Source organism: Salvelinus fontinalis, chromosome 6 (assembly GCF_029448725.1).
Source record: "Salvelinus fontinalis isolate EN_2023a chromosome 6, ASM2944872v1, whole genome shotgun sequence".
Lineage (NCBI taxonomy): Eukaryota > Metazoa > Chordata > Actinopteri > Salmoniformes > Salmonidae > Salvelinus > Salvelinus fontinalis.
Window position 1 is genome coordinate 60174321 of NC_074670.1, and position 22980 is coordinate 60197300.

The 22980-nt window shown below is 43.3% G+C and overlaps 1 protein-coding gene across 1 annotated transcript in view; it reads right to left on the bottom strand.

Annotated features, from left to right (window-relative positions):
* The window catches only part of LOC129858231 (GPI ethanolamine phosphate transferase 2-like), a 122673-nt gene that overhangs the window by 59914 nt on the left and 39779 nt on the right, over positions 1-22980 (bottom strand). Inside the window, exons 5-6 of the mRNA XM_055927284.1 lie at positions 20932-21070; positions 18947-19159 (exon numbers count right to left, since the gene is read on the bottom strand). Coding sequence (XP_055783259.1) covers positions 18947-19159; positions 20932-21070 — 352 coding nt within the window. The remainder of the gene's footprint in view (positions 1-18946; positions 19160-20931; positions 21071-22980) is intronic.

A 22980-nucleotide genomic window follows, 5' to 3' on the forward strand; every position in this document is an offset into this window, starting at 1 on the left:
AGCAAAGCCAATATGCGGTCATAATCTATTGGCCCTATAACTTACTGCACAAACCTCATTGCTACAGTACTGTTTTTAATTGGTTCATGTTGCATAGGCTTATGTTTAAGTCATGCATTTTGACTCAGAAAGTGATCTTGACACAGAAAAGGTTGGTGGCCACTGTTCTAGAGTTTTCCCTGTTAACACTATCAACGTTTCCCTTTACTGTGGCAATTGTGATCGTATCATTGTAATATTAGCCACCTTGAATGCAACATACCAAAACAAAATGAACTATTGAAGAGATTTTGTTGTAGGCAGAACGCATCGGAGTAGGATTCTATTACATAGACAAGCACTACTCAGCACGTACTCTACACAGACCAGTGCGGCATAAACAAATCCGAGCTGCAGTAGCCCTATATGCAAATAGACCATTGCCATATATGGATCTGTGCCATTTACATTGAACTGGACTGTGTTCATAGCATTAGCTGTCGTGAGTAGATGCACTTGTTTTAAGATCAAAGTGAAAGCTGCATGTAGCCACGTGTGCACATTTTGTTCATGTCCTTTGCTAGTTAGTGAGTTATTAGCCCAGTTATAGATCATTTGTAGTCAGCAATAGGGGAGTGATTGCTTTCTACAAGAGCACAAAACGTGTACATTTCTAGGCATCTTTGAAAAGCGAGTCAGGTAAATAACTTTTTTTTTTTCATCTTAAAGGGGAAGTGTTGTATTTTGAGACAGGCTTGAATAAGCTAAGTAGCCAATAGGTAGACGGTATCATATTTTGTCTGGTTCTCTGTAATAATGGTATGGGAATAATAATGCATTTTAATTTGTAAGGTGGTTTCATAAAACAACACAATGACATTTTCAGTCACCTCCTTGGTTTGAAGGACAAGTGGATGAACAGGTTAATGTCAAGCCCTGCATGTTTTTTTCTGAAGTCTCATGGAATGTAGGCCTAGATTGAACACCACCCATTGGCGTCTACTGTAGGCTGAATGATAGTACAGCTATTTCCAGGTTAAAATGTTATGGGATGTATTTTATGCATTGTTTTTTATGTTAGGCCACTCTGGTAGGTCTAAATTATGATCAAATAGCCACAGAAGCCTACATCGCCACTGTTAAAACTAACTTAAACTGGATACAGCCTCGGTGTTCACAGCAAACGCATGCTGAGTTTGCACAACATTTTCACAACATTCAAGCTTGCTCTTAGCAGACCTGAAATTTGCTCGGTGATGAAAAAATGACAGGGAACATTGACAGTGACCATGGTCATTTGGCTGACAAATAACAGTTATGACAAAAGTAGAGTATAATATAGAACAGCCTTTCTTCGTTTTGGCTTTATTCTAATGTTCTAGAATTCACACTACTTGACTTTTTCCTGATCTGAATAATATGAGCATAACTATGATAAATGGCGATTGTGATTATGTCAGACACAGCAATGGAGGTGGAAATATTAGAGCCTTCAGCAATGGGCATGAATAAAACAATACAGATGATCCTCTGTCAGAAAGAAAAGGAAGAGGGATGGGTCAGAAGATGGCTGAAGGCCACAAGATGCCGGAGGTTATTAGCAAACCAAAGATAAATTAAAAAGACAGAGTGAGAGACATGGGCTGTATACTCTAATGTGAACTTTCATTACCCTATAGTAGTGCTGAGCGATTAACTAACATTTCGGTTGTTTTTTAGGTTTTAAACAACTAATGACGATGTCGGTTTAATTATTTGAATTCCATTTTGTTCTGTTTTTTTTTCCTGTGAGCTCAATGAGCAGTTTAACTAGAGATAAATCAGATCCAACCAGAACTGTTCAATGATGTAGTTTCCAACAGGCCAATATTCTACATAGTTTAGCGCAAAAAACGTGGTTATTCACTACAATGAGCATAATCCATTGTGATTCTACTTGTCCGGTCTGTGGTTTATTTTACGCCTGCTACGGAAGAGACAGAAGAATGCAAGATCGTGAGGGGATATAGAGAGCAGCTGTTGCTTTGCAAGGTATCTCTACCTGAAAATACAATCTAAGTTTTTGATAGTTGGTATTCAGCAGTCATAAAAGTATTCCTTATTTACTTTGAAGAACTACTAAAATAGTGATTAGTCAGACAGCACAGGCAGCAGCTCTATAGAGATGAGATGATGACTTGGAATGAAATAGTCATCAAATAAAACAAATTTGATATACACATCAACTGAAATATTTTATTTAAGTAATGTAACCAGTTGTACTGCTAAACACCAATTACACAAACAATAACAAAATCATTAAATGTACTCATTCAGTTACTGTACACTACACAGGACCCACTTTCCGTCCTGCTCTGGATTTCCCCAACAGAGAAGCGAAGATGACACACCATCCATTTGGCGCCCTTCAACGTTCATTTAATTCATTGATCATGGGCTAGGAGAGATGAATGCCCTAGCCTGGCATGGCCCAGGTTTTTTATTCCCTCTCCACTGTCTCCTAATGGGACTATTATGGCCCTTACTTTCCTCATCGGGCAGCCAGCTAATTGCTGCAGCCAGGCTCCACTCAGAACGGAGAGGGCAGAGAGAAGGCAGGAAGGAGAAGGACAGAGAGAGAATGAATATCTACAGCCTAGAGAGAGAGTGAGAAATAGAGAGATGACTGGAAACGCAGACAGCTCTCTCTAGGCTGTAGATATTAATTCTCTCAATGTCGTCCTCCCTCCCTTCTCTTGTAAGTAAGCATTTCACAGTAAGGTCTACACCTGTTGTATTCGGCGCATGTAAGAAATACAATTTGATTTGATTTGAGAAAGAAAAAGAGACAGAGAGCAAGGGAGAAGGAAAGCAAGGAACAGGGAATAGGACAGAATGGCAGAGAGGCAATCAGGGAGAGAGGGAACAATTAGACCATTTTGGGAAATGTACAGTTCATTACAGCATATTTTAATGAAACAATGGTTTTGCTTTAGCTGAATCCACAAAAGATGAGACAAGTCAAACATTCTTTGAAAAACAGATGTCAATGAGGCCGAGGGCGGCCCTTCACCTGTCGTAGGTTACATCATTCCAACCCGTGGCGGGTTTCTTCAATAATCAATCCAGTCATATTGCTGAGTCATGAAACCATGAGTGTTATTTTTGCCCTCCCACTGAGGGGGTTGGCAACATTTTTAGAGAGGGGGATGCCACAGCACTTAGGACAGAAATGAGCCCCGTCAGCAAGAAACCAAACCTCTGGTGCCCTCCTGTTCCCCTCATCCATAGCTCCATACCTCCACTCCAGAGAAACAAATAAATAAGCTCAATCAATCAACCACCAGCGAGACAGATTGCTGCAGACAAAGGAAAGAGAAAGAGGGGGAGGTGCTGTATTGCAGCAAGAAGGACAGGTTAAATGAACTGATGGCTGGGCTGGATAAAAAACAACATCAACTAACTTTAAAATGTCATTATTTCCGCACAGGGAGAAAGCATGTTTGAACTCGGCCTAATGTGTAGGAGAGATTCTCTTTGAATCGCACTGTAAGCGTTGGTTTTGTTGAGCATGTGAAGAATTCAAACGTTCATCTCCCCCAAAGTAAGAATACATTTCAGTTCATTAAATAGGACCCTGGATTGTGGTAGTTGTTTCATCTCCTAATCAAAATGTAGATTGCAACACCTCTGTTCTTTCCAGCATGAGTATCAAAAGTAAAACTACTGTCTTGGTGAACACAAAATGAAGTACTGGTAGTAACGTGCATCTGATACTTTCAATATGGGGGCAGCTTTTACACATTTGGAAGTGCCACTACTATCCCTCACATATACGATGTGGTGACTGGGGATATACTATTTTAAGTAAAAGAGGTCATCTACAGCTGCTACATCCATTTTTGGACTTATAAATGAATGATATGGACCCATTGATTCTTGAAGAAAATAACTTATAAATGCCTCATGATCTAAGTTCAACTGTCGTACCCCCATCAGAACAGATATGCTTGTTTTACTCCAATTTTTGTAAACAAAACAAACCGTATATAGCTTAAAAACGTGGTTAAAACCATAATTTTGATATCATGGTCAGGCTTTGCATCCATAGCTCTGTCTATGAAATTGAGCATGATTACATTCCTCCAGCCGAATCCCAGAGATTTTTACCAAAACAGGGGCGGGGATCGCTTTGCTATCGTCTCTACTGTTGATTGCTGCTATAAGGGCTCCAACACGGTGACCCTGAAGCAAGACGCCCTTTGTTCATCATACTCTGCCAATAAAATACAAATACAAACACACAAGTCAGAGGTCATAGCCTTGGGGAAATCACAATGTTCGCCCATCAAATATGAACACCAAAAATGTGTACCAGCACCTTTCTTTATTCCAGCACTATGTAATTGTTCATGTACAGCACCTTCGGAAAGCATTCAGACCCATTGACTTTTCCCACATTTTGTTAGGTTACAGCCTTATTGTAAAATGTATTAAAATAGTTTCCCACCCCTCATCAATCTACACACAATACCCCATAATGAGAACGCAAAAACAGGTTTTTAGAAAAACTGAAATATCTCAATTACATAAGTATTCAGTCCTGTTTACTCAGTACTTTGTTGAAGCACCTTTGATAGAGATTACAGCGTCAAGTCTTCTTGGGTATGACACTACAAGCTTGGCACACCTGTACTTATGGAGATTCTGCCATTCATCTCTGCAGATCCTCTCAAACTCTGTCAGGTTGGATGGGGAGCGTTGCGGCACAGCTATTTTCAGGTCTCTCCAGAGATGTTCGATCGGGTTCAAGTCCGGGCTCTGGTTGCGCCACTCGAGGACATTCAGAGATTTGTTCCGAAGCCACTCCTGCATTGTCTTGGCTGTGTGTTTAGGGTCTTTGTCCTGTTGGAAGGTGAACCTTCACCCCAGTCTGAGGTCTTGAGCGCTCAGGAGCAGGTTTTCATCAAGGATCTCTCTGTACTTTGCTCCATTCATCTTTGCCTTCGATCCTGACTAGTCTCTCAGTCCCTGCCACTGAAAAAAATCCCCACAGCATGATGCTGCCACCACCATGCTTCACCGTAGGGATGGTGCCAGGTTTCCTCCAGACGTGATGCTTGGCCTTCAGGCCAAAGAGTTCAATCTTGGTTTCATCAGACCAGAGAATCTTGATTCTCATGGTCTGAAAGTCTTTAGGTGCCTTTTGGCAAACTCCAAGCAGGCTGTCATGTGCCTTTTACTGAGGCGTAGCTTCCGTCTGGTCACTCTACGATAAAGGCCTGATTGGTGGAGTGCTGTAGAGATGGTTGTCCTTCTGGAAGGTTCTTCCATCTCCACAGAAGAACTCAGGAGCCCTGTGAGAGTGACCATCGGGTTCTTGGTCACCTCCCTAACCAAGGCCCTTCTCCACCGATTGCTCAGTTTGGACGTATGGCCAGCTCTAGGAAGAGTGTTGGTGGTTACAAACCTCTTCCATTTAAGAAGGATTGAGGCCACTGTGTTCTTTGGTACCCTTCCCCAGATCTGTGCCTCGACACAATCCTGTCTTGGAGCTCTACGGACAATTCCTTCAACCTCATGGCTTAGTTTTTGCTCCGACATGCACTGTCAACAGTGGGACCTTATATAGTCAGGTGTGTGCGCTTCCAAATCATGTCCAAACAATTGAATTTACCACAGGTGGTCTCCAATCAAACCTGTAGAAACATCTCAAGGATAATCAATGGAAACAGGATGCACCTGAGCTCAATTTCAAGTCTCATATCAAACGGTCTGAATACTTATGTAAATAAGGTATTTGTTTTTAATTTTTAAATAAAAACCTGCTTTCGCTTTGTCATTATGGGGTATTGTGTGTAGATTGCTGAGGATTTTTTATAGATTTTTTAATCCATTTTAGAATAAGGCTGTAACGTAAGAATTTGGAAAAAGTCAAGCGGTCTGAATACTTTCTGAAGGCACTGTATGCTCACCTTGAGATAGACGTGTTAGTTCAAAAAGGGAAAGGTACGAGCTGCCTTGACATAGGCACCACCGTGTCAGTCAAATAGTGATTTGTTTGGTATTGTCATAATCAATTGCCACTTTGGTTGAACTTGGGACCACATTGCTTGCTTGGTCCTTGGCTGGATGTGACCTTGACATGTATTAGGGCTGTCTTAATCAAAGTGACACTGACTAGGACAGCAATAACCTGAACCTTGCAGAGTTCACTTTAAGAGCAGCCACTTTCTCCAACTTCCTCTATCTGAGGTTTATGTCAGATTGAATAGTCTATCTGGTTCCCTGTTGCTTTTACTGCAGAAAGATTGAAAAGCCACTCAAAGGAGGTCCCAGTAATTGAACTACTGAATGTAGGAAATACAAGGTAATGAAAAAAATAAACAGAAAGATAGGAGGTACGCCACTGATTGACTTTAGCATTTCATCATGTCTTGTCTGTGTTTGTCAAGAAAGAAGGCTCAGTTACTGAAGGTGGATGCTTGCGTAGATGTCTAGGCACATGCGGCGTGAGATGGCTGTTTGCGTAGATATCTAGGCACGTCCGGCGTAAGATGGCTGTTTGCGTAGAGGTCTAGGCACGTCCGGCGTGAGATGGCTGTTTGCGTAGATATCTAGGCACGTCCGGCGTAAGATGGCTGTTTGCGTAGAGTCTATGCACGTCCGGCGTGAGATGGCTGTTTGCGTAGAGGTCTAGGCACGTCCGGCGTGAGATGGCTGTTTGCGTAGAGGTCTAGGCACGTCCGGCGTGAGAAGGCTGTTTGCGTAGAGGTCTAGGCACGTCCGGCGTAAGATGGCTGTTTGCGTAGAGTCTATGCACGTCCGGCGTGAGATGGCTGTTTGCGTAGAGGTCTAGGCACGTCCGGCGTGAGATGGCTGTTTGCGTAGAGGTCTAGGCACGTCCGGCGTGAGAAGGCTGTTTGCGTAGAGGTCTAGGCACGTCCGGCGTAAGATGGCTGTTTGCGTAGAGTCTATGCACGTCCGGCGTGAGATGGCTGTTTGCGTAGAGGTCTAGGCACGTCCGACGTGAGATGGCTGTTTGTGTAGAGGTCTAGGCACGTCCGGCGTAAGATGGCTGTTTGCGTAGAGTCTATGCACGTCCAGCGTGAGATGGCTGTTTGCGTAGAGGTCTAGGCACGTCTGGCGTGAGATGGCTGTTTGCGTAGAGGTCTAGGCACGTCCGGCGTGAGATTGCTGTTTGAGTAGAGGTCTAGGCACTTCCGGCGTGAGATGGCTGTTTGCGTAGAGGTCTAGGCACTTCCGGCGTGAGATGGCTGTTTGCGTAGAGGTCTAGGCACTTCCGGCGTGAGATGGCTGTTTGCGTAGAGGTCTAGGCACGTCCGGCGTGAGAAGGCTGTTTGCGTAGAGGTCTAGGCACGTCCGGCGTGAGATGGCTGTTTGCGTTGATGTCTAGGCATGTCCGGAGTGAGATAGATGTTTGCGTTGATGTCTAGGCATGTCCATTGTGTACACAGGAAGAACAAGGATGCTTTGAGGTTACTATCTAAGAGTTGTAATAGCCTCAGGAACTAGACTTAAGTCCGCTGCTTGTAAAGGAGATGTCCCAGAATCACTATGGAAACTGGCGAATTAATAATTTGCTGAATAGGCTGCAGTGTGGACAAGAGCCTTCCTGGCAGCCATTTTAGGTTGAAATCAGAACAGTAATTTAAGACCTGAGTGAGTTATCATCTCTCTTGGCAGCAGCTAATGGGGATCTTAATAAATACTAAATACTCTTGAGCTACTCTACTGCAATCTAAATTACAGTTGCACTAAGCAGCCACTCTGATTGATTAGCATGCATTTTTCTACCGTAATGAGCATTCATCACTAAGAGGCCCATGGGGTGACCTAAGAACAGCTGAGTCCTGAAATAAGAAGAAGGAGATGAAGGGGAGAGGGTGGCGGTGAATCGATAATCAGATAGATGATAATCAACCCTGACTTAGGGAGTTGAAGATACACACTTGGTAATTAATAAGTTAAAACTCATATGATTCATTTATGGTACATCAGTGCTCAAAATTCTCCAGTTCATCTAGGATGATTATACCCTTCTTACAAGCTAAATCAGAGGAAATCTTTCACAAAGCAGTCAGAATATCACTGAATAGGGAATATAAGCTGAATAACATCACATCTGTTTAGGGCAGTGTTCAACGTACCTGCAATATATTGAGAAATACTGCTTTACAATTAAGTCTGCCAGGTAACACAGACAGAGTGATTAGACTCTCATGAGGTTGTGGTGTATGTAGTGTTGTAGTCAAAATCAATAACTTTACTCACGGTTCAATGTGTGTCATTTATCGAAATACTCAGGTAATGCAAACGTCTTGAACTGTGGCATGTAGAACTGTGTCTGCGTGCATGCGTATGTGTGTGCATGTGTGTGAGTGTATGTCTGTATGTTTGCCTGTGTGCATCTATGCGTGTGGTATTTAGGTGGCATGGCGCACGGCGAGCACATAGAGGGCATGTTCTGACCTGACCTCATAGTTTCACTTTGGAATTTGACGTAATTGGATGAAAGTCAATATTTTACCCATTCATATCGCGTGGTTCCAGGGTTAATTTCGCGGGGTTACAAGGTTAAACATAAACTGAAAAGGTTAAGTTTAGCAATTTGTTTTGAGTGCTTAAGGTTAGGGCTATGGCTTGGGGAAGGCTTAAAACTAAATAATTAAAAACAATGCACTGTTTACATTAAGTATCATCAAGTACCCTCCCTGCTTGCTAGAGAATGGTGAACTGCCGTGGCAGAGTGGTCTAGGCTGCGCTCTGATTCTGAGTGGCAAAGCGATCTAAGCAACTCTCTGGCTCCGAGCGGTGCGGCGGTCTAGGCAGCTCTCTGGCTCCGAGCGGTGCGGCGGTCTAGGCAGCTCTCTGGCTCCGAGCGGTGCGGCGGTCTAGGCAGCTCTCTGGCTCCGAGCGGTGCGGCGGTCTAGGCAGCTCTCTGGCTCCGAGCGGCGCGGCGGTCTAGGCAGCTCTCTGGCTCCGAGCGGCGCGGCGGTCTAGGCAGCTCTCTGGCTCTGAGCGGTGCAGTGGTTTAGGCAGGTCTCTGGCTCTGACTGGTGCAGTGGTTTAGGCAGGTCTCTGGCTCTGACTGGTGCAATGGTCTAGGCAGCCTCTGGCTCCGAGTACTACAGTGGTAAAGGCAGCTCTCTGGCTCTGAGCCTCGTGAGTTCCAGCCCAGTGCTATGCCATAATTTTACATTTTTGGTGGGTGAGCGTCCTCCAAACGTTCTCAAATGTCTGAATTCGACGTCTCTTTGTGTCCAGCCTGTGTTTTGACACACATTCACTGATACGAATCTGCATTGTGAGACTTGACGTTGATCAGGTTCAAGTACTCTGAGGAGAGAGACACACTCACGCACACTCACGCGCTCACACACAAACACTCACTAACTCACGGCCACACACTCACCCACACACAAACACTCACTAACGCCCGTGCACGCCCACACATCCTTCTGAAGCCAGCTAGATCAACACATCATTCTGAAGCCAGCTAGAACAACACATCATTCTGAAGCCAGCTAGAACAACACATCATTCTGAAGCCAGCTAGAACAACACATCATTCTGAAGCCAGCTAGAACAACACATCATTCTGAAGCCAGCTAGAACAACACATCATACTGAAGCCAGCTAGAACAACACATCATTCTGAAGCCAGCTAGAACAACACATCATTCTGAAGCCAGCTAGAACAACACATCATTCTGAAGCCAGCTAGAACAACACATCATTCTGAAGCCAGCTAGAACAACACATCATTCTGAAGCCAGCTAGAACAACACATCATTCTGAAGCCAGCTAGAACACATTCTACAGCAGGAACGAACCCTACCTCAAAAAGAATATGGAATATGTTCCTGTACTGTTCTATATAGTTGGAACACCAGCAGAGAATCTTCAAGGGATTCTGACATACCACAGTGCCAAACTTTACATATTCAACATGGGAAACCTGGGGAAATCAAACCCACAAACCTGGAATTGTAGGCTCCATGTTCCAACCTAGTGAGACCTCAGAACCACTATTACCTCAGTGTAAATGTACAGAATTAAACGTTGTACAGAGCGTACAAAATATTAGGAACACATTCCTAATATTGAGTTGAACCACCTTTTGCCCTCAGAATATACTCATTTAGCCAGACTATGGACTCTACAATGTGTCGAAAGCGTTCCACAGAGATGCTGGCTCATGTTATCTCCAATGCTTCCCACAGTTGTGTCAAGTTGGCTAGTAGTTGATTTCTACTACGAAAATCTTGTTCCATCTCATCCCACAGATACTCAAATTGAATTGAGATCTGGTGAATTGGCAGGCCACTGCGGTAAGCTGAATTCACTGTCATGTTTGTGGAACCACTCCTGGACAATCCTAGCCTTGTAGCATGGGGCAGCATCCTGCTGAAAAATCTATTCGCACATGAACGGATGCACCTGATTGGCAATGATGTTCAAATATGCTGTGGCATTTAAATGTTGCTCCAATTTTATCACGGGGCCCAACGTGTGCCATGAAAACACACCCCACACCACCACCACGATGGATGCATGTACTCATGTGTTTTTCTCCATATCCTAGTCACCCACCAGCGTGAACCAGCAGGAACCGGGATTCATCAGTCCAGGCAATGTTTTTCCACTTCTCCAGTGTTTTCATTCCTTAGCCCAATGCAGCTGCAGTTTATTTTTTTGCTGAAATAAGTGGAACTCTGTAAGGTTGTTGGCTGCCATACCCCATTCGTGTCAAGGTACGACGAGTTGTGCATTATTTTGGGCACTAATGTTGTACTGGACAGGTGCATCAAAGCAGGGACCGAGAGACTGAAAAACAGCTTCTATCTCAAGGCCATCAGACTGTTAAACAGCCACCACTAACATTTAGTGGCTGCTGCCAACATACTGACTCAACTCCAGCCACTTTAATAATGGGAATTGATGGAAATGTATGTAAAAATGTATCACTAGCCACTTTAAACAATGCAACTTAATATAATGTTTACATACCCTACATTACTCATCTCATATGTATATGTATATACTGTACTCTATATCATCTACTGCATCTTGCCATCTTTATGTAATACATGTATCACTAGCCACTTTAAACTATGCCACTTTATGTTTGTATACCCTAGATTACTCATCTCATATGTATATACTGTACACTATACCATCTACTGCATCTTGCCTATGCCGTTCCGTACCATCCTCCACAATCACCCAACCTCAACCCAATTAAGATTGATTGGGATGAGTTGGACCGCAGTGTGAAGGAAAAGCAGCCAACAAGTACTCAGCATATGTGGGAACTCTTTCAAGACTGTCAGAAAAGCATTCCTCATGAAGCTGGTTGAGAGAATGGCCAAGAGTGTGCAAATCTGTCATCAAGGCAAATGGTGGCTATTTGAAGAATCCCCGTTTAAAGGCACTTATATATTTTATCTTGCCCATTCACCCTGAATGGCACACATAAATGTCTCAATTGCCTCAAGGCTAAAAAATATTTTAACCTGTCTCCTCCGTTTCATCTACATTGATTGAAGTGGATTTAAAAGTGACATCAATAAGGTATCATACACTATACAGTACCAGTCAAAAGATTGGACACACCTACTCATTCAAGGGTTTTTCTTTATTTTTTTACTATTTTCTACATTGCAGAATGATAGTGAGGACATCAAAATTATGAAATAACACATATCAGTAAACAAACAAAAAAAGTGTTAAAACAAAACTTATTTTAGATTCTTCTAAGTAGCCACCCTTTGCCTTGATGGGAGCTTTGCACACTACTGGTATTCTCTCAACCAGCTTCACCTGGAATGCTATTCCAACAGTCTTGAAAGAGTTCCCACATATGCTGAGTACTTGTTGGCTGCTTTTCCTTCACACTGCGGTCCAACTCATCCCAATCAATCTTAATTGGGTTGAGGTTGGGTGATTGTGGAGGGCAGGTCATCTGATGCATCACTCCATCACTCTCCTTCTTGGTCAAATAGCCCTTACACAGCCTGGAGGTGTGTTGGGTCATTGTCCTGTTGAAAAACAATGATGGGATGGTGTATCGCTGCAGAATGCAAGGGTAGCCATGCTGGTTAAGTGTGCCTTGAATTCTAAATAAATCACAGTGTCACCAGCAAAGCCCCCCAAACCATCACACCTCCTCCATGCTTCACGGTGGGAACCACACATGCGGAGATCATCCGTTCACCTACTCTGCTTCTCACAAAGACACGGCGGTTGGAACCAAAAATCTCAAATTTGGATTCATCAGACCAAAGGACAGATTTCCACCGGTCTAATGTCCATTGCTCGTGTTTCTTGGCACAAAGAAGTCTCTTATTATTATTGGTGTCCTTTAGTAGTGGTTTCTTTGCAGCAATTCAAACACGAAGGCCTGATTCACGCAGTCTCCTCTGAACAGTTAATGTTGAGATGTGTCTGTTACTTGAACTCCATGAAGCATTTATTGGGCTGCAATTTCTGAGGCTGGTAACTCTAATGAACTTATCCTCGGCAGCAGAGGTTACTCTGGGTCTTCCTTTCCTGTGGCAGTCCCCATGAGAGCCAGCTTCATCATAGCAATTTGTGGTTTTTCCGACTGCACTTAAAGAAAGTTAAAATTTTCTGCATTGACTGACATTCATGTCCTATAGTAATAACGGACTGTCGTTTCCCTTTGCTTATTTTAGCTGTTCTTGCCATAATATTTTGTATTTTACCAAATAGTGCTATCTGTATCTGTACACCAACTAGAAGTCGACCAAATATGATTTTTCAACGCCGATACCGATTATTGGAGGACCCAAAAAAGCTGATACCGGCTGATTTTTATATACACTGCTCAAAAAAATAAAGGGAACACTTAAACAACACAATGTAACTCCAAGTCAATCACACTTCTGTGAAATCAAACTGTCCACTTAGGAAGCAACACTGATTGACAATACATTTCACATGCTGTTGTGCAAATGGAATAGACAAAAGGTGGAAATTATAGGCAATTAGCAAGACACCCCCAATAAAGGAGTGGTTCTGCAGGTGGTGACCACAGACCACTTCTCAGTTCCTATGCTTCCTGGCTGAAGTTTAGGTCACTTTTGAATGCTGGCGGTGCTTTCACTCTAGTGGTAGCGTGAGACGGAGTCTACAACCCACACAAGTGGCTCAGGTAGTGCAGTTCATCCAGGATGGCACATCAATGCGAGCTGTGGCAAGAAGGTTTGCTGTGTCTGTCAGCGTAGTGTCCAGAGCATGGAAGAGCTACCAGGAGACAGGCCAGTACATCAGGAGACGTGGAGGAGGCCGTAGGAGGGCAACAACCCAGCAGCAGGACCGCTATCTCCGCCTTTGTGCAAGGAGGAGCAGGAGGTGCACTGCCAGAGCCCTGCAAAATGACCTCGAGCAGGCCACAAATGTGCATGTGTCTGCTCAAACGGTCAGAAACAGACTCCATGAGGGTGGTATGAGGGCCCGACGTCCACAGGTGGGGGTTGTGCTTACAGCCCAACACCGTGCAGGACGTTTGGCATTTGCCAGAGAACACCAAGATTGGCAAATTCGCCACTGGCACCCTGTGCTCTTCACAGATTAAAGCAGGTTCACACTGAGCACATGTGCCAGACGTGACAGAGTCTGGAGACGCCGTGGAGAACGTTCTGCTGCCTGCAACATCCTCCAGCATGACCGGTTTGGCGGTGGGTCAGTCATGGTGTGGGGTGGCATTTCTTTGTGGGGCCGCACAGCCCTCCATGTGCTCGCCAGAGGTAGCCTGACTGCCATTAGGTACCGAGATGAGATCCTCAGACCCCTTGTGAGACCATATGCTGGTGCGGTTGGCCCTGGGTTCCTCCTAATGCAAGACAATGCTAGACCTCACGTGGCTGGAGTCTGTCAGCAGTTCCTGCAAGAGGAAGGCATTGATGCTATGGACTGGCCCGCCCGTTCCCCAGACCTGAATCCAATTGAGCACATCTGGGACATCATGTCTCGCTCCATCCACCAACGCCACGTTGCACCACAGACTGTCCAGGAGTTGGCGGATGCTTTAGTCTAGGTCTGGGAGGAGATCCCTCAGGAGACCATCCGCCACCTCATCAGAAGCATGCCCAGGCGTTGTAGGGAGGTCATACAGGCACGTGGAGGCCACACACACTACTGAGCCACATTTTGACTTGTTTTAAGGACATTACATCAAAGTTGGATCAGCCTGTAGTGTGGTTTTCCAGTTTAATTTTGAGTCTGACTCCAAATCCAGACCTCCATGGGTTGATAAATTAGATTTCCATTGATAATTTTTGTGTGATTTTGTTATCAGCACATTCAACTATGTAAAAAAAAAAGTATTTAATAAGAATATTTCATTCAGATCTAGGGTGTGTTATTTTAGTGTTCCCTTTATTTTTTTGAGCAGTGTAATATATGTGTAATAATGACAATTATAACAATACTGAACGAACAATGAAAACTTTTATTTTAACTTAATATAATACATCAATAAAATCTATTTAGTCTCAATTTAATAATGAAACATGTTCAATTTGGTTTAAATATTGCAAAAACAAAGTGTTGGAGAAGAAAGTAAAAGTGCAATATGTGCCATGTTAAAAAGCTAATGTTTAAGTTCCTTGCTCAGAACGTGAGAACATATGAAAGCTGGTGGTTCCTTTTAACATGAGTCTTCAACATTCCCAGGTAAGAAGTTTTAGGTTGCAGTTATTATAGGACTATTTCTCTCTATACCATTTGTATTTCATATACCTTTGACTATTGGATGTTCTAATAGGTACTTTAGTATTGCCAGCCTAATCTCAGGAGTTGATAGGCTTGAAGTCATAAACAGCGCAATGCTTGAAGCATTGCGAAGAGCTGCTGGCAAACGCAGGAACGTGCTGTTTGAATGAATGCTTACGAGCATGCTGCTGCCTACCACCGCTCAGTCAGACTGCTCTATCAAATCATAGACTTAATTATAATATAATAACACACAAATACGAGCCTTAGGTCATTAATATGGTAAAATCCGGAAACTATCATTTCGAAAACAAAACGTTTATTCTTTCAGTGAAATACGGAACTGTTACGTATTTTATCTAACGGGTGGCATCCATAACTGTAATGTAATGTAAAATTCTGGCAAATTAGTTTGCAACGAGCCAGGCGGCCCAAACTGTTGCATATACCCTGACTCTGCGTGCAATGAACGCAAGAGAAGTGACACAATTTCCCTAGTTAATATTGCCTGCTAACATGAATTTCTTTTAACTAAATATGCAGGTTTAAAAAAAAAAAAAACATTTGTGCAACGATTACAAATGCGCTTTTGTTAAATCATCCCCCGTTTGGCAAAGTTGGCTGTCTTTGTTAGGAAGAAATTGTCTTCACACAGTTCGCAACGAGCCAGGTGGCCCGAACTGCTGCATATACCCTGACTCTGTTGCACAGAACGCAAGAGAATTGACACAATTTCCCTTGTTAAAAGAAATTCATGTTAGCAGGCAATATTAACTAAATATGCAGGTTTAAAAAGATATACTTGTGTATTGAATTTAAGAAAGGCGTTGATGTTTATGGTTAGGTACACATTGGTGCAACGACAGTGCTTTTTCGCGAACACGCTTGTTAAATCACCCGCTTGGCGAAGTAGGCTGTGATTCAATGATAAATTAACAGGCACCGCATCAATTATATGCAACTAGTAATATCATCAACCATGTGTAGTTAACTAGTGATTATGTTAAGATTGATTGTTTTTTATAAGATACGTTTAATGCTAGCTAGCACCTTACCTTGGCTCCTTGCTGCACTCGCATAACAGGTAGTCAGCCTGCCACGCAGTCTCCTCGTGGAGTGCAATGTAATCGCCCATAATCGGTGCCAAAAATGCTGATTACCGATTGTTATGAAAACTTGAAATCGGCCCTAATTAATCGGCCATTCCGATTAATCGGTCGACCTCTAATACCAACCCTACCTTGTCACAACACAACGGATTGATTCAAACGCATTAAGAATGAATGCAATTCCACAAATTAACAAGGCACACCTGTTAATTGAAATGCATTCCAGGTTACTACCTCATGAAGCTGGTTGAGAGAATGCCAAGAGTGTGCAAAGCTGTCATCAAGACAAAGGGTGGCTACTTTGAAGAATCTCAATTATAAAATATATTTTGATTTGTTTAACACTTTATTGGTTACTACATGTGTTATTTCATATTTTTGATGTCTTCACTATTATTCTACAATGTAGAAAATAGTAAAAATAAAGAAAAACCCTTGAATGAGTAGGTGTGTTTGAACTTTTGACTGGTACTGTATATACAAAAGCATGTGGGCAACCCTTCAAATTAGTGGATTTGGCTATTTCAACCACACCAGTTGCTTACAGTTGTTTAAAATCGAGCACACAGCCATGCAATCTCAATAGACAAACACCTGATACAGAACATCCACTGTAATAGACGAAGGACAGGCCTCACAGCCACACTCTGACATGTATACAACATAGCCTAAACACAGGTGTGTGTGTGGTGTGGTGTGGTGTGGTGTGGTGTGGTGTGGTGTGTGTGTGTGTGTGTGTGTGTGTGTGTGTGTGTGTGTGTGTGTGTGTGTGTGTGTGTGTGTGTGTGTGTGGAAAGAGAAGGATGATTGTCTTCTGTAGAGAGGCAACCAAATGCAATCTTTGTAACTTAAACCGGTTGAATTCTTTGCGGTTGTCAATACATCTATTTACAGACATAAATGGTTGCAGGAACATATGTGCTTTGGGGGTGTGTGTGTATGCCACACATACACATTGCTTGTGTATCCTTGTGTTATTAATAAAATACTTGAATTGAGCCACTTATCTTGGCTTTATCCGAATAGCTTTGTACACACTAGAGGTCTTCACGGGTCCAACAAACCTGAAATTCCGAGACCATAAATTCGGACTTTTGTCTCAGATCTGGGTGGGGTCTTATATAATTGCCACGGGTCTCAGGTATGTGCAATTATAATTGATTTACCGACTGGATCTGTCCTCTGTTAATTTAATGTGCGAGGTGATCAGAACTTCGCCAATTGCAACTCAATAAAACATAGAGTGTAGTTAATGTCCAGCTGAAACTGGTTCCGGCCACTCACCTCACGTGCACCTGTTGCTGAAGAGAGAGAGAGCACGAGTGAAAGGAGCTTTGGCCTAGGCAACTGTTGATTGCAAAGATGGAGGACTTTTTCATTTAAGTAAAACAAAAGAGGTGAAAGAGCATAGTCTTCTGTGAGGACAAGTTTATGGGATAAAGATGAAAAGAACATTGGCGCGGCCAAATGAAATGTGTGCAACTCGCTATTCAGGTTTGATGCAATTTTCAAACTTTTATTTATTTGTTTTCGTATTTATTATAATTTGTTTTATCATTATTATTATAAACTTTTTTAGAATCTAAAACATTTCTTAAAATATGCTAAAAGTGTTTTGTTTCATTTTGTTGAGACATTTTCATAGCTAAATTAAGTTGTCTTTTCAATTTTGTGCTCTGTATTTAATTTAAGATACAAGTTTAAAGTAGGCCGGATGTAAAATAAATATCAGCCTATTGCTGTCATTTGTTGGGTAGGCCTACGGATCATATTGTCACGTTCCTGACCTTATTTCCTTGGTTTAGTCTTTGTTTAGTTGGTCAGGACGTGAGCTGGGTGGGTGTAGTCTAGGTTTTGTGTTTCTATGTTGGGTTTGTTGTTTGGCCTAATATGGTTCTCAATCAGAGGCAGGTGTTTGTCATTGTCTCTGATTGGGAACCATATTAAGGTAGCCTGTTTGCACTGTTGGTTTGTGGGTGATTGTTTTCTGTCTTTGTGTTCTGCACCAGATAGGACTGTTTTCGGTTTTCACATTTTATTGTTTTGTAGCTTGTAGTGTTCACGTTATTATTCTTTATTAAACATGTTGAACACTAGCCGCGCTGCGTTTTGGTCCTCTCCTTCATCCCAGGAAGAAAGCCGTTCCACATATTTTATCTATAAACAATGACTTGACTTACTTTGATATTACCCTAATCAAGTTTAGAAACTTTTGTGAAGGTTTGGTGTGGTATTGTCACTAGGCTTAGCTACTACAGGCCTATGAAGGCAGTACGCACCAGCAGTCCAGCTGACTCAGTTGAACTTGAGGTGAGGAAGAATGTTTTAGGCCTACCAAAGTCAGATTAAAGGAGTAACAATATAATGATCATCTTTATTTAAAAAAATATTATCCACGCCAAATTCTTCCTCCTGTATAGTACGCCTACAGCTGTATACTAGTAGAAGCCTATCAGACAAGGATAGAGAACGCATGTTGGTGGCAGAAATCTCCATCTTTCTCTCTGGGCTAGGCCTAAGCTTCTCTTCCTTTATATATATATATTTTTTTTAAATATCAATATCATACAGTGGAGCCTAGGCCTATAGACTTAAATGCATGCAATGCCCTGATAAATTGAGCGCTCAAATCTCCAACATCTGAATCGTGAGGTGAACAACTTATTGTTTTAGGAAAGTAAAAACCAATAAAACAATAAGCTATAATGTTTGGATTATGCGACACATCGAAATATAATTTTCTTCTGGCTTGTTTTATGTCATTTAGCAGTTTTTAAGGATTGATAATTTGGCCAATATCACTCGTTTATTGATGGCAGAGGTTTCTTTCCCTCTCTCGGAGCCGAATGGGTCTTTCAGATCAAAACAGCATGGGTCCGTTTGCGCCTGTTTTTCCACTGGCCATTTCGGAATGGTTCTGACTGTCCTTGGGTCCATTTGGAACCGGTCTCCTTTAAAAAAAAAAATGTTTTATGCATGTTGGGTTGGGTGGGAAAGCCACGGATTCATTTCGGAACGGGTCCAAAGTACACATTGACTTTGGGAGGCTGGAAGCTGATTTAGCCTTGCTCTGATCTGGCACTACCCCTGCACTGACCCACACTATTTCCTCTTACCTTTCTCATAGGCTGGCATGCTGTCCTTCAGCAGGTAGCTCAGCTGGTGACCGTTGAGGTGCAGGAAGCGCAGCTGGTCCCTGAGCGAGGCCTCCTCAACCACGGGCTGGATGAGTCGGCCCACGCTGTTCTGGGAGATGGGCAGGCCCAGACCAAGAGCCAGTGTCGGGGTCAGGTCCACCTGCTCTACTGTTGACGGTTTCTCCATCCCTACTGTTTATAAGGAGTAGAGACAGTATCTCAGGATATAGAAACAAGAGGGCGCAAGGAGGCACACATGCAGAAGACAGACAGAAATGCACACGTACACACACAAACGCATGCGTACACAAACACACAAGCATGCGCGTACGTACATTCACACACGTATACAGTTGAGAAATGAAGTGAATAGTCACAGGAGCAGAACATATGTACCGTAGCTCTAATCAAATCCCCTACTCCTCTACGTCATACTTCAATAACAATGATTCATTCACTTTGTGTAGCACACCTTAAAATAAACCCATTATTAAATAAATAATATATATAATAATATATATAATGCTGTGTCCTGTTTTTAGGTTTGATAAAAGCTCAAGCTTAAATCCTGCCAGTTGAGTTGACAGGACAATCCAGAACATGAGCTCTGTGTCCATCATGTGTCTGAGGTCCTACAGTACAAGTTACTGTACCAGCCTGTCCATCATGTGTCTGAGGTCCTACAGTACAAGTTACTGTACCAGCCTGTCCATCATGTGTCTGAGGTCCTACAGTACAAGTTACCGTACCAGCCTGTCCATCATGAGTCTGAGGTCCTACAGTACAAGTTACTGTACCAGCCTGTCCATCATGTGTCTGAGGTCCTACAGTACAAGTTACTGTACCAGCCTGTCCATCATGTGTCTGAGGTCCTACAGTACAAGTTACCGTACCAGCCTGTCCATCATGAGTCTGAGGTCCTACAGTACAAGTTACTGTACCAGCCTGTCCATCATGTGTCTGAGGTCCTACAGTACAAGTTACTGTACCAGCCTGTCCATCATGTGTCTGAGGTCCTACAGTACAAGTTACTGTACCAGCCTGTCCATCATGTGTCTGAGGTCCTACAGTACAAGTTACTGTACCAGCCTGTCCATCATGTGTCTGAGGTCCTACAGTACAAGTTACCGTACCAGCCTGTCCATCATGAGTCTGAGGTCCTACAGTACAAGTTACTGTACCAGCCTGTCCATCATGTGTCTGAGGTCCTACAGTACAAGTTACTGTACCAGCCTGTCCATCATGTGTCTGAGGTCCTACAGTACAAGTTACCGTACCAGCCTGTCCATCATGTGTCTGAGGTCCTACAGTACAAGTTACTGTACCAGCCTGTCCATCATGTGTCTGAGGTCCTACAGTACAAGTTACTGTACCAGCCTGTTTCTGCCAATGCTTAATTTCTCAGCCAGTCTCTCAGTAAAATCTGATCCACCTGAAATAAACCCATGTAGATGAGGAGTGATCTAGAAATAGACGTGGCAAATACAGAAACAATTATCACATTCACACCAACGGCCTCGGACGCGTTCGTCACAGAGCGGCGAGACGTTAATGAGCTCCTCTTCACACAGTGCCAAGACGTCACCGCTTCTCACAGTGAGAGCTCAGCTGAGACAGCCGTGTGTGTATGTTTGTGTGTGCATTTTTTGTAGCCTTTATTTAACCAGGCATGTACGTGTGTGGCACAGGCGCTCTGGAGTAGGCCCTTACCTATCAAAAGTCAGGAGTAGGCCCTTACCTATCAAAAGTCATGTTAATCCTCACTTAACCACATTTTTCCTAGGTGAAAACAAATGTAAATGGACATATTAGTGGTGGGCCGTAACTACAATATTTTCACTATACTATTATGGATAAGTGTTGTGATACGCATTTGAACACCGGTGTGCATGTGCCTACTTCAGCAATGACACCAAGACAGACTGACAAACAGACAGAGGGATAACAGGAGAGCCAATGCTTACCTTTCTTCTTGAAGGTGGGGCTGATGAGCACCAGGGGGGTGTTGACCTCATGCTCAGACGAGCCCCCGTGGCTGCCCGTCTCGGACATCCCGTGGTCCCCACACAGCACCAGCAGGTAGGGCAGCGCCCCCTCTGCCTCCTAAGGGGACATGGGACATGGCAGATATAGATAGGTCACATAAGCGGATCAAATGTTAACATAATGGTCGTTTATCAGACACTTTTATTCACTGCAACTTACAGTTAAAGTACCATCTCATTTTAACAGCTCATAATCCAGGGACTACGGAGTGGCTCAGCGGTCTAATGTATTACGGTGCTTCCGGCATCACTACAGACCTGGGATCAATCCCAGGCTGTGTCATAATCGGCCGTGACCGGGGGTCCCATAGGACAGAGCACAATTTGCCCCAGTCGTCTGGGTTTGGGGAGGGTTTAGCTGGGGGGGTTGAACTTGGCTCATCGCGCTACAGCACCTCCATGTGGCGTGCCGGGCACCTGCAGGCTGACTTCGGTCATCAGTTAATCGGTGTTTCCACCGACACATTGGTGCAGCTGGCTTCTGGGTTAAGCGGGCTGGTGTTAAGAAGCTCGGTTTGGCGGGTAATGTTTCGGAGCACGCATGACACCACCTTCGCCTCTCCCGAGCCCATTGGGGAGTTGCAGCGATGAGATAAGATTGAAATTAGGGAGAAAAAGGGGGTAAAATATTTTTTGGGGAAACAATCTGTTAACTCTTACTCAAATAATGTGATTGACTTGTCCTATACTTGTATTTGTTGCCAAAGCATACATTCCAGAGAAAGAATGTTTTAATTTTTTTTAAACCCACCTCAGACCCCCACCTCAAACAGACTGTTTCAGGATGACGTCATGTTTTAGGCTGAGACGTCCACAAGAGGTGTATCAGGAAGAAAGTGTGGTATTCAACAGGCAATAGAATTGCACAGACAGGGCAGGAATAGGGGTTGTGGAAATATGTGTTTGAAATAGAGTCCTGCTGCTGGAAGAAGCAGCCTTGCCTCATGTCCTCCCTTCACTGGAGCGAAACAGTGGAGTTTCCAAACAGCGCCTGAGGGGCTAGGCTCACTCTCTAGCTCTCTCCTCTGGGAATGAAAGGTGGTTAGCTCCGTTTCACTTCAAAGACCCCCTCAGCCACTCTCTTCCACGCTAGCCTGCTTCCTTTAGCAGCCAGCGCAAGCTAACAAAAGCCTGAATCTCTGCCAGTTAAGCTGGTTGCCCTAACAGAGCCAGCTAACTTCTTCAACTCATTGGCATTTCATGTTACAGATGTAGGATCTCATTGGCATTTCATGAAGGGGAAAGAACTTATCCCAGCCATGAAAGCTGTCAGAGCGCATAGGGACATTGCTTACATCCGCTATGACAGGCTCTTTGTCCACCCTCCCTCCCAAAAGCATAGAAGAGATGAGAGAGCCAAGCCTACGTGTTCCTAGCTTCAACCCCACAGCACACACACACACACACACCCAACTGATTCATGGACTGCTGAATGTTTTTCCCCCCCTCTTGCTTAGTTTATTCTTTTCCATATTATGTCGATCTCTGATAAGCTACCCAGGAAAGGGCTACAAATAGTACATATTAATATATGTAGCCTGATTTCCATAACATTAACATATTAGCCATTTCTGAGACTCACTTAGATAATTAATTTGATGATACAGCAGTAGCAATACAAGGATAACACCTACAGAAGAGACAGGAATGCTTATGGAGGTGTTGAGATATAAACTCAGCAAAAAAAGAAACGTCCTCTCACTGTCAACTGCGTTTATTTTCAGCAAACTTAACATGTGTAAATATACACACATCTACACACATACATAAACTCAGCAAAAAAGAAACGTCACATTTTCAGGACGCTGTCTTTCAAAGATAATTCGTAAAAATCCAAATAACTTCACAGGCTTCACATTTTAAAGGGTCTAAACACTGTTTCATATGCTTGTTCAGGAAGCTGTTTAAAGACACAGTCAACTTAGTGGATGTAAACTTCTGACCCACTGGAATTGTGATATGGTGAAT